The sequence below is a fragment of the Natator depressus genome, chromosome 2 (assembly GCF_965152275.1).
Source record: "Natator depressus isolate rNatDep1 chromosome 2, rNatDep2.hap1, whole genome shotgun sequence".
Lineage (NCBI taxonomy): Eukaryota > Metazoa > Chordata > Testudines > Cheloniidae > Natator > Natator depressus.
The window spans coordinates 210445938-210458922 of NC_134235.1; the positions used below are offsets into that span (position 1 = coordinate 210445938).

The window sequence follows — 12985 nt, forward strand, 5'->3', positions numbered from 1 at the left end:
TGGCTCCTCTAGCACTTGCACCAGGAAATTGTCCCCTACGCTTTCCAAAAACTTCCTGGATTGTCTATGCACCGCTGTATTGCTCTCCCAGCAGATATCAGGAAAATTAAAGTCACCCATGAGAACCAGGGCGTGCGATCTAGTAGCTTCTGCGAGTTGCCGGAAGAAAGCCTCATCCACCTCATCCCCCTGGTCCAGTGGTCTGTAGCAGACTCCCACCACTACATCACTCTTGTTGCTCACACTTCTAAACTTAATCCATAGACACTCAGGTTTTTCTGCAGTTTCGTACCGGAGCTCTGAGCATTCATACTGCTCCCTTACATACAGTGCTACTCCCCCACCTTTTCTGCCCTGCCTGTCCTTCCTGAACAGTTTATAACCATCCATGACAGTACTCCAGTCATGTGAGTTATCCCACCAAGTCTCTGTTATTCCAATCATGTCATAATTCCTTGACATCACCAGGACCTCCAGTTCTCCCTGCTTGTTTCCAAGGCTTTGTGCATTCGTATATAAGCACTTGAGATAACCTGCTGATCGCCCCTCATTCTCAGTATGAGGCAGGAGCTCTCCCCTCACAGACGTTCCTGCCTGTGTTTCCTCCCGGTATCCCGCTTTCCCACTTACTTCATCTTTGTCTTTTTACTCTCCGATTCTGCAATAAGAATTGTGCAGGGCAACACTTGCACCCATCCAGAGTTTCATTGACTTCAATGAGACTCTGTGCACGCGCAAAGGTCCCCCTGCATGGATCCGATTACAGGATCATTGCCTTAGACTGTAAACTCTCCCTACATTATATATCTGTGCTCTGCCAACCCGAATGAGGCCTTGGCTCTGACCGAGGCAGTATCATAACCTATTTGATGAATAATAATAATTAATAATAGATATGTAAAATAGATATAAGCTCATAGAACTTGAAATCTTATTACACTAGAGGAAATATCTCTATTCTGAACTGTAGATACCACTGAGATCTCTGGCATAGACCTATTGAAAGACGTTTATACACTGTTTTAATTATTACTGATAATTGTAAAAGATTAAACTTACCTCCACACACGTTTTGTTGCAGCCTATTTTAAAATTCATTTAAACACTAATCTTAATAGTCTCAAATGATTTTTTAAAAATATATCTCAAGAAAAATAATTCTATTTCACTCATGTAGAATCTCAACATGCTCACTCCAGATGGTGTTTCATATCGGGTCAGAAACTAATGAAGGAATCTGGCTTTAAAACTGAAGTAACAAGAAAAGATGAGTAACAAGGGATTACAAATTTGCAACAGCAATTTTTTATAAAGCAACTCTTTGTTTCATTTTTTGATGTTGGGTGTGGTTTTTTTTTTGTGGATTTATTTGTATTTATTGCATTTCTGCCACACCTTGTTACCGTTATAAAAGATTGTTTTATGAGGCAGTGAAACATGCTCCAAATCCCCAGAAAAAATAATTTGCAATAATTGGACCTTCACTTGCTAGTTTATTTATTGGAAATATGTGAGAAGCTTAATCTGTGATCGGGATGGAAGAAGCTGTAGAATTTTAATTGCCAAGAGAAAGAAATAGTTTTTCAAAAAAATGTTTCTGAAGAAATTCACTAAAAGCTCAAACTGTCTGACTGTATTGATGACAATATTTTCTTTGTCTTTAATTGTAATTTAGTGTTATTAAAGGTACTGGATTAACAGAATTCAACTTATCCATAGAACAAATACAATGTGGACAGCAGCAGTTCAAGCATTCCAGCCCTGCCCCGTCATTCTACTCTGCCAAGGTTAAAGCATAGCTTACTCCCCACGTTCAGTCACTTTTTAGCCTCTCTTGGGGCCTGATCCAGCTCCCATTGAAGTCACAAGTATGAATCAGGCCACTGATTTCCACCTAGGGTGCCAAATGCAGTGGTGGTTTTTTGTAATGTAGAATGTCCTAAAGTTACGTCTGCTCTTATGGCAGTGTGTAGATGACATACACTGCATATCCAGCTAGCAAGGGTATAAATAGCAGTGTAGACAGTGACGCACTGCTTAGGTGAGTAGAGTGCCTGCACCACAGGTTATATACCCTAGACAGCTCTCTGGAGGCCCAAGCAATGCCTCCTTCCATTTCTACACTGGTGTTGTGTCCTGCTGCCTCCCACTTGCCGGAATCTTTCTTCATCTCAGTGAACAGCTCCTGCAATGAAGAAAGGGTCCAGCACCAGGGAAAGGCTCTGGCACCTCCCTCATGTGGGAGCCTTTCCCCAATGCCTGCCCCCTGCCGGAGCCTTTCATTGCATCATGTCACTACGCACGCAGCCTGCTTTTAATGTGTCATGTAGCTACATGTGTAGTGCCCGTACTCTACATGGTGCCATAAGCATAGACAAGGCATAAGACTAAAAACATTTTCCACCATATAACCATTGAGAGTTTTGCCTGGGTAAAGAGTGCAGGATTGGGACCCTTGTCACTACTGATGGAGGAACAGATCATGCTCCCAATGAACTCAATGAGAATTTCTCATTGATTTGCAGCAGGAGTAGGAAAAGAGCCTTGGACTGGATTCAGATGAGCAATCCAGAAGGGAAAGGCTCTGCATTTTATAGCAATCCTTAGAGCCATCCAGTCCTCCCTTTTTCAATCATTTTATCCATCTACAGTTTTGCCAAATCCAATGATTTTTTTAAGTCTTTGTATAGTTCATGTTTTTCTTAGTCCCATCTGCTGGAATTACGAGATTGCATGAGAATCTCATCTTTCTTTTTTCTTTTTTAAAAAAATAAGTTTATAGCCCTTGTAGTTGGGGAGAAAAGCTTGAAAATATAAAATGAGCTCACCCTAAAGGTGGCTGAGAAACAAGAAGGCAAAGAAAAAGACCACCAAAGGTATTATTTTTCAAAAATAGCATAATTTTTAAGAGGGTCTCATGATTTTGGGGGACTTGACTTTTTTTTTTTTTGAATGCTTGAAGTTGACAATAGTGCATTTACCTAACATTTTATCACCATGCACTGAATGAGGCAGGGATTGTGTGGAAAAAATAGAGTGTGATCAAGCAATTAAATACTGTATCCTAATGCATACACATGAGGGGGCTGTATTAACTTTGCACAGATCCTTCCAACACCAATGTCAGTACGCAAGGTGGAGAAACAAGTCTGTTTCATTTCTCCCTGTTATTTGATGCTGCTTCCATCTGCTCTGTGGTGTTGGGTGTTGTTTTGCCCTCCCTACTGAGGGTTCTTCTTGAGGTTTCTCTTGGGTGCCCTCATTTCCTCACATCATATGGTTTCCATGTGATGGCTTCAGGTGGGAGTCTGTGTGTTGGCATCTGCAGTATATACACCAAATATATCCAGAGCGTCTTTCTGATTCTGGTGGAGATGAGCTACTTGTTGGTGATTTCTTGGATTTCTTCACTGGTGACGCCCAGAATCTTTCAGAGGCATTTATTTTTGAAGGTGTACAGTATTCTGTTGAACATTTTGGCAGATCTCCAGCTTTCGCAGTGGTGTGTTAACACTAAGATCCTGTTAGAGTTGAACATTCTCAGTTTTGTTCCAGTATTGTATATCTTTGACTTACCTCCCTTCTTGAGTTTAGTGAACAGTGTGGATGCCATTCCTATCCTTGATGTCATGTCCTTCATGAGGTCTCCTATGGCTAGTATGCTGTGGCCCAGGTAGATGAACTGTTCTGCTTTCTTGATGATTTTGCCTTCTAATGTGATGTTGCTGCTTTAATTCTGGAACTTTTGTGTGCTTGTTCTTTAGGTTGTAGACATTGCTGACTTTTTTTGTATGTAATGTCTTAGATTTTTAAAAAGAGAAAACAAATTACTTTATGTGCAATTGTAATTGTAGTACAGGAGGGCTGGAGAAGTCATCCCGTCCAGCCCCCTGCTCTGGGGCAAGACCACATAATCCTAGACCATCCCTGACAGGTGCTTGTTCAACCTGTTCTTAAAAACCTCCACTAAGAGAGGTGGGGCTCAACAATCTCCCTTGGAAGCCTATTCCAGAGCTTAACTACCCTTATAGTGAGAGAGGTTTGGGTAATATCTAAACTAAATCTTCCTTGCTGCAGATTAAGACCAGTTCTCCTTATGCTAACTTCAGTGGACATGAAGAACAATTGATCACTGTCCTCTCTATAACAGACTTTAACATATTTGAAGACTTGTCAGGTTCCCCCCACCCCCTTCTTCTCTCAGGACTGAACATGCTCAGGGTTTTTAATGTTTCATTATGAGTCAGGTTTTCCTTTTATCATGTTTGTTGCTTTCCTCTCAGATCTCTCCAGTTTGTCCACATCTTTCCTAAAGGCTTTGCTCTTTCTTATCAACAGCAGCGTTTGAACCCTGGACTTTCAGCACTGCAGCACAGACCATTACCACTGGACCTGAAGGATTAACTACATCAGGGGCAGCAAGAGTAGTCTGTTTTCCTCTGTGGATCAGCCACTAGAGGGAGATGCATAATGCTCTGAAAAAATAGGTTACATACACATAAGCAGACCCATTTTACAGACAGCATAGTTGAATACTTAGATAAGGCAGATTTCTGAGAGGCAGTGTGGCTAAATGGGTCTGCCATATGAATGAGCAGGGTTAGATTAGAGTTCTGTTTCTTGCATATTGATTAGAATGCCTTATTAAAGAGGCTAGGACTTTTCAGCTTGGAAAAGAGGAGACTAAGGGGAGATATGATAGAGGTATATAAAATCATGAGTGATGTGGAGAAAGTGAATAAGGAAAAGTTATTTATTTGTTCCCATAATATAAGAACTAGGGGCCACCAAATGAAATTAATGAGCAGCAGGTTTAAAACAAATAAAAGGAAGTTCTTCACGCAGCGCACAGTCAACCTGTGGAACTCCTTGCCTGAGGAGGTTGTGAAGGTTAGGACTATAACAGGGTTTAAAAGAGAACTAGATAAATTCAGGGAGTTTAAGTCCATTAATGGCTATTAGCCAGGATGGGTAAGGAATGGTGGCCCTAGCCTCTGTTTGTCAGAGGATGGAGATGGATGGCAGGAGAGAGATCACTTGATCATTACCTGTTAGGTTCACTCCCTCTGGGGGACCTGGCATTGGCCACTGTTGGTAGACAGGATACTGGGCTGGATGGACCTTTGGTCTGACCCAGTATGGCCATTCTTATGTTCTTATGTTCAGTAATAAAGAGACAAGACGGGTGAGGTTATATCTTTTATATCAGCAATAGTCAAGAGAAGTGAGACTTGAACTCATGGTCTCCTACATCCAAGCAGCAAGAATGGCGAGGGGGGGCGGGGAAGATTCATCTTGTCTGTTTACTAGGTTTGTGAGACAAGGTGGGTGAGATAATATCTTGTATTGGACCAATTTCTGCTGGTAAGAGAGACAAGCATGGGAGCTTACACAGAGCTCTTCTTCAGGTCTGTGTAACATCAAAAGCTTGGCTCTCTCACCAACAGAATTTGGTCCAGTAAAAGATGTGACCTCACCCATCTTGTCTCTGTAATATCCTGGGACTAACATGACTACAACCTCACTGCATACTATATTTGTGTGTGGCATAGGACCTGTAGGATGCACCTCTGTGACTCCAGTATTCTGTTGCTAAATCTCAAAGTCTGCTGCAAACTGGCATGAACGTTCTTTTAAAAAAAAGTCTGAGGAATTTTTTTAAGGGACAGTATTATAAATTCTAAATATAGAGGTTGTAGCTGCTCTTTCTGTAAAAAAAGAAAAATTAGACTTGTTTGAAAACCAACATTTTTCTTGTGAGAAATTTCAGACAAAAAAATAAGAACATAAAAATGCCCATCTAGCCCAGTAATTCTGTCTTCTGACAGTGGCCAGTGCCAGGTGCCCCAGAGGGAATGAACAGAACAGGGAATCATCGAGTGATCTATTCCCTGTCGCTCATTCCCAGCTTCTGGCAAACAGAGGCTAGAGACACCATCCCTGCCATTCTGGCTAATAGCCATTGATGACCTTTCCTCCATGAACTTATCTAGTTCTTTTTTGAGCCCTGTTATGGTCTTGGCCTTCACAACATCCTGTGGCAATCATTGAGATTTTTCCCATTGGAAGTTTTAGACTGATTAGAAGTGATATTTTAGGTAAAAATTAAATGATAGGTTTAGCTCATTTTGAAATGTGGTAAAAGCAAACTTTCATAACTTCATCACAATTTTCCTCTGCAAAAATTGAAATATGGTTTCACAGGAAAATGTAAATGCCAATGAAAAAAATTGATTTGATGACAATTTGTTGCATAAAAAATTAAAATAAATAAATAAATAAAAAGATGAATGACTCTTTCTATAGGGAGAGTCATTCATTTCATTATTTTTTTATTTTCTATGCAAAAAGTTTCATCTTCCCAACAGTGCAATAAACATTATACAAATGTTAGTAATGCTAATAGTCCTGTGAAAAAAGAGTTTGTTCTTCATCATCATTCTAAGAGTCAGTAATGGAAGGACTGCAACCTGCCTATAGCCATTACAGAGCCAGATGTAGAATATAAATACTCTAGTGGGTATTGGTGAGCTAGGAACACAGGAGGTAATCTGATGCATGCAGATGCTGGCAGTCAAGATTACTCAAGCTGTGCTGAAATTTCCTTTGCACCTGGCACTGGAGGTATTAGCCATGCCAGTTCAGTCCCCCAACACAGATGTGCTTGTTGTACCACTTTGTATGTATAGCATTTAGGTTTCTGTTTAGCTTGGCATAGTACACATAAATACTGTAATCCAAAGACCACCCATTTATTAGTGCACCTGCATCTTCCACTTTCTTTAATTCTTTTTAATGTATTGCAACCCTTTTACGTTTCTGAGCCTAGTGCAGGCAAACAGGATATAGGAACAAAAGGTAAAAATATTAATCTAACTTTACTGTGCATGGCTTACCATGTAAAGTAAATGGTATATTTTACAAATTATCACAGTATACACTACTTTAGCAGCTGATATGCCCAACAGAATGTCCCATTGTGCTCTACCCAAAGCCTCAGGTCCTCACGTATCCCCAGAAGCACTAACAAATACATTTGCAATAAAAGGCAATATATATCCTATATATAGACTTAGGCCTACAGTGTAGGCCTTGATACGGAGAGAAAAATAGAAAAGGAATGCAAACAAAAACAAGCTAATAAAAAAGAACTGACTGTTGTCTTGTAAAATACAAATTCCTTCTGAAGACCCACCTATATCACAATGCCTACAAGTAACTGTAATGGCATGATCATAGATTAATTTCAGTTGAGATATAAGATGTCTGATCTGACAGTTTAAAGGGTCCTTTAAATTGGCATAAATTACAGTTGTACTGGCTTTAGGGCACCTGTATATTGCCAAGGCAGTATAAAGCAGACTTAGTGTAAATGAAAATTAGGTCCAAAATGTGCAGACAATCTCAAATTACCCTACAACCTGACCATTATAGCTACTAGCAGATATCAGAGTTGAGGTGGGATTTGTATTTTATTCATTTGAAATATCCTTTATTTTCATGACCTTTCTTTGTACATATAACGCATATAAATAAAATGCATATATATTTGTAACATTAAAAAAGACCTGACCACCTATGGGTTTGTTGTTCCCTTTCCCCTACTCTCCATGTCTCTGTTTGTATGTTTCTCTGGAAATGCAAAGGGACCTGAAATTTGGTGTAAATTATATTATACAGAAAAATATATATATTTACTTTAAGGCCCGTTCACACCATCTAAGTGGTGTATTGTGTACTGAAGTCTTAATGTAAATAAGAATCAGGCCCTCAGTCTTTTGAGGGCCCCGTCTTGCATCAGCATCCACTGGCATGGACCCTTGTGCCCATGCCAAATCTCACTGAAGACAAAGTTGGTGGGAACCCACCTGGGCATAGCAGTCAATGCCAATGGATACCCATGTAGGTTCAGGGCCTTAGAATGTGCATTCTTTGGGGCAAGGGCTGTGCCTTCATCTGTGTTTCTCCCATTGCTAGCAGCACTATAAACAAATAATATGTACTAAAATCTCATCTTTGCTAAACAAAACCAAACTTCACATTTGTGGAAGACCATCAATCAAACAAATCAAGTTTTGTTTGTAAAGTTTCCTTGGGTGTTTGGAATGAAATAGTTGTTTTTTGTATTTGGATTTGTTAATAGTATTCAGAACCTGGGCATTGGAAAGAACTTTAAATGGCCTATCTGCTAAGCCAACTCCAGCTGGTGGTGTTTCTTTTGGTCCTAGGGAAGGAGAAATCTGGAACCTTAACTTGATTGTGCTTATACAGAGAGATAGATATTTTTGTTGTTGGTATTTTTCTTTGGCCTATGTAAATACCTCTCTATAATAAGGTAGCTTTATGTCAATAATTAAAACTGTAAATATTGGATAGGTTATAAAGAAGTTCATTTTTCCTTTCTCTGTGAACCTTTTAAAGATGTTTCTTTAGCTCCTTGCCAAATAAAACACGTTTGGACAGATGTTTAGTATTCATACCAAAGGCACTATCCCTTTGTTTCTAAATTCAGTGACAAAGAAAGGAGGTTCCTACACATATCCGAATTCTGGAAAATTAATATAATCATACTTCAAAGTACTCTAGTTTTCTCAAATTATATTTATATCCGTCTCTGGGCCTCAGATTTGTTGCAGATGTCTCTGATAGTAATACGTTAGTGATCTCTTGCAAGGTATTCAGTTTAGAAATTAATGGGAACAGCAGCTATGTTGTAATAGGCCTAGACAACAAAAGAAACCCAAGGCTCAACAGTAAATAATCGGTCTGGAACAAATTAGCGGTTAAATTCTGCTGCCACTTCCTAGACATGCTAAGTGGGAAGAATGTGTGGGAAATCTGTCTTTCTTGCTAGTCTACTCAGGGCTTGATTCTGAGAGGTACTGAGCTCCCTCACCTACCATTGAAGCAAGTGGGAAGTGAAGGTGCTCATCACCTTGCAAGATCTATCCCTTGTACAGGAGCTAAGCAGAAGGGTGACCAGCGTGCTCTGTTGAGTGTTAGGTAATAGATCAGACTTAACTTGCCTGGTGGCTCTTCTTGGGCACAAGAAGGCATGGACAGATTTTTTTTTTCCCCTTAAATATCTTAACATGGAATTTTCACACTGCTGGAAATGGCTAACAGTTCTGGATTTGGGAATATGTCATTCGCGGCTTGCTTCCAAAACTTTTTGAAATGCTAAGCACATGTTATATGTGGCTTTCTCACCTGCGATGCAAGTGGATTTTCTACCAGGAAGTGCCTCAGAAATTGTTGAGGTTCAGAGTTCCAAACATCACAGAGTGCATGTGGAGCAGGGGGCACAAATAGGAATGTGTCTCACCAAAGAGCTATGCACCAGAGAGATGGGGATCCTGGTTCTGTGGGGTTCTGTGCTGTGCATCTGTTCCAATGAAATCAATGGGAGTTTTGCCATTGATTTCAGTAGGGCCAGAATTTCTCGCCATGTGCAAAACTATAAAATCCCTCCTCTGAGAAGAAGATGCAGCAGTAACTACACTCGTACATTTTTTGGAAGGGAAACATTTTTCCCCTTCTTAGTATGTAGTAGTCTTAGAAATGTACAAATCAAAGCTGGTTTACATTGATCAAACTTCTACTGTTCCATCAATATTACTGTATCTGTCCTTTCTGGGCAGTGGCATTTTTATAGGCTAATCAAATATCCAATATTACTTGGAGCCATTTGAAGTGAATGCCAGAATTACATAGAAAGTAATCTGAGAATTAGATCTATTTTTGTTAGTTGAAATGATCTTGACTTGTTCGTATTGTACCTGATGCCCAGTAAGTTGATAGCCCCAATACAAATGGAAGGATATCCGGTCTGAAGTTCTTAAATATCTGTTAAAAGTGGTGAGCCGTCCAAGCACATTAAAATTCCATGTTCCCCCTACAAGTGCTTGCTGCAGATGACCCCCACTGATCTTAAATATATTTCTGTATCTGTAACTGAATAGAGGTTTTCCGTACAGCATGTTCTAATGGTACTCTGGCCTTTAGCCAACAAGGCACTGAATAAGGCTATTTTTAAAATACAGAAACTGGGAACAGCTGCAGCAATCAAATTTGATAAAAACAGAGAGGAACTTTGCTTTTTTTACAGTTTGTCCAAGTTTAGACTCCTTTCATAGAATGGCTTTTGTTCTGTTGGATGAAGGGGATACAAGAGTAACACAGAGAAATTCTTTTAAACAAATAACTTTTTAAAGTATACAGATTAAAATAATAGGGTGAGCTGGGGGGTTTGTTTGTTTTTGTTTTTTGCTGCACTGGTATGTTCAATGCCGTTGTACCTCAAACTATTTAAACAATAAATCTCTAAAAAGAATACACTTTGTCTGCCAAGCTTTACCATGAAAGTCTTTTCCATAATGATCTCCTGAAGCAGAAGATGGCATCTCTTGTTTCAAAATATTAGAAATGTGAATGCTGGTATTTGTTCTGAATGTCCTATTTGCAGTGACTGAGGATGAGAGCGATTTAATTTGAATCCTGCATTTTTTCTCCTTTAATATTAATCAAGAACTTATCTAAGAAAAAAAAAGTTCACTTAAGAAAAAAAGGTTCTATAGACCTTTTTGTGCACATTAAAATGATTCACAAAATATTTGATTATAAGGCTGTATTCTTCCTTCTTTCACCACCTAGTTCTTAGGAAATCTGTCACACTGCCTGATTGATAAAAGTCAGGAAGTGCTTATGTACAGAAAGTCCAATATACAATTGTAGGCTGATCTGTTACGTGATTTCATCTGAGGAATGAAACTCTGTGTTAAACTGATGCAAGACAAAAAATATTGAGTGGAATTCTGGGCTCACTGAAGTAAATGGAAGTTTTGCCATTAACTTCAGTGGCACCAGGATTTCACTCATTACATTCCTTTAAAGTACTGTATATACAAATTACATTAATTTTAAAATCCTATTCCAATAAAACTATTTTTAGGTCAACACCAGTTCAACATGGTAAGCCAAAAATATATTCTTTCTTTGCCTCTTCTCTTGGTTTCTCTAGGGGTCTTTGTGTGCGTGTGTGCGTGTGCGTGTATAAACATTTCTAGACTAGCATGAGGCTCTCAAAAAGACTTTCTCTCTCTATATATGATTATATACTGTTACACAAAATCTTGGGCAAAAAAATGGGTTTACGACCCATATCTTCATGAAATAAAAAGGACATCCCCGGAACTGGATACCGTAGAATGTGCACCTGAGTCTTTGTGTGTATTAAAGACATTCATAGTAATTCACAGGATAGCCAGAACTGTGTCAAATTCTGCAGATATGCATGTTGTGTAACTTTACTGTCATGAGTAGTCCCATGACGTCCATATTGAGAGGAATATTATCAATATTGTCTTGTTAAGGCACTGGATTAGAATTCTGGAGAACTGGATTCAATTCCTGGCTGTGACCTTGGTCAAGTCATTTAGGCCCTGATCCTGTATGTGCTTAACTTTGTGCAGGGTAAATAACCTTGTGGACTGTGGTGGGACAACTCATGGTATGTAAATTTAAGTATATATATACATCTTTTGCAGGATCAGGCCCTTGATCCGTTTGTGTGTCAGTTGTCCTTTTATAAAATCGGAGTAATAATATTTCCTTTTCCCAACTCTTTGTCTATCTTGTCTGTTTAGATTATGAACTCCTGGAGGCATGGGCTGTCTCTCTGTAGAAGCACTAGAATAACTGGGCTCTCATCTAAATAATTATAAATGCGGTGGTATGTCTGTCTACTAGCTGCTGTTGGCTTCTTTTTTAAAATCAGAAAGCACAGCTTACAATGATTTTGGTGATTTATTTTAACATACACCAAGTAATCCAGTAACTGATCATCTTAAATCATACATACACTGTGACATCAAACATATCTTTAGCACTTTATACAACATATCTTTAGCATTTTCCTCTCTCTGTATATGAAAGTGTCCCCACATTCCTGCACGATGGAAAATTGTACTTTTAATACATGCACTGTTCTGAGCAGATACTAGAGACTCATGTCATGTGGAGCATTGAACTCAGCAGGTTTTCAAGGATCTCTGGCAAGTCACCAGTTTTCAACTTCTTATTCTATATTTTAACTTTGGAGCCAAAAAATATCCAGCATGATGATTACTAGGATTTAATTAAATTTAGTCAGCCCTGTAGTCCCTTCTTTCCAAAGACAAACTGCCGCCAGAGACCGATTTACCACTGACCAACAATGTTTTTATGCAAATCTGCCTGAGTAAGTGCAGTAACCCCAAATATAATAGTGTCTTTCAATCTCTTTCCAGGACTGCAATATTTATATATTATGAAGATAAATTGGATATCAAAAACAGTTCCATTACAGAGGGAAAGTTCTCTATGTAAATCACTTTTTCTAATCACACTGTATACCTCCCCACCCCCTATCCCAGTTTGCTTTCCTTGCTTTAAATGCATAGATGAATTCCAAATGTATTATTCTATTGTACATTCACTTTGAATATTGAAATATTGAGTTAAGGGACAATATAAACTTCTTGTTAAATAGTGATAAGGTCTTCAGGAAAGTATCTTCTGGGGCTGAGAAGTACCATAAAGGGCTCATATTCACATATGTCATTTTGTCTATCATTAGAGCAGATTTTTATTTGGGCTTCTTTCCCCTCTCCCCCTTCCCCCACCTGATCATAAGAAGTGGGCTGGCAATCTCCCTAGTGACTTTATCCCCCCCAATCAGGAATGAGTGCCAGGGGTCAGAAGTCCCTGTGCATACTATTCAGAATCTGCTGACATCAGCACTCCATCGTGAGAGCTGGCTTTGTTTCCTGGTGGTACTAATATGAGGAGACACGTGAAGTAGTTTGGTTTATGGAAGAGGGCAGGAGAGGCATGGTGCTATGAAAACATTCCCACACAGACTACTGGCTCATTGATATAGAAAACAAGTGGGAACCTTCAGTTCTTCCACAAAGCTTAAAATAGAACAAACTGACTCAAGAACCCA

At 39.2% G+C, this 12985-nt stretch overlaps 1 protein-coding gene across 2 annotated transcripts in view; it reads left to right on the forward strand.

The window, feature by feature from the left end:
* Positions 1-12985, forward strand: part of DGKB (diacylglycerol kinase beta) — a 500582-nt gene that overhangs the window by 468166 nt on the left and 19431 nt on the right. The window contains exon 24 of one of the 2 annotated variants that reach the window (XM_074945832.1): positions 12288-12362. The exons of the other annotated variant lie outside the window; for it this stretch is intronic. Coding sequence (XP_074801933.1) covers positions 12288-12362 — 75 coding nt within the window. The remainder of the gene's footprint in view (positions 1-12287; positions 12363-12985) is intronic. 2 annotated transcript variants of the gene reach the window in all.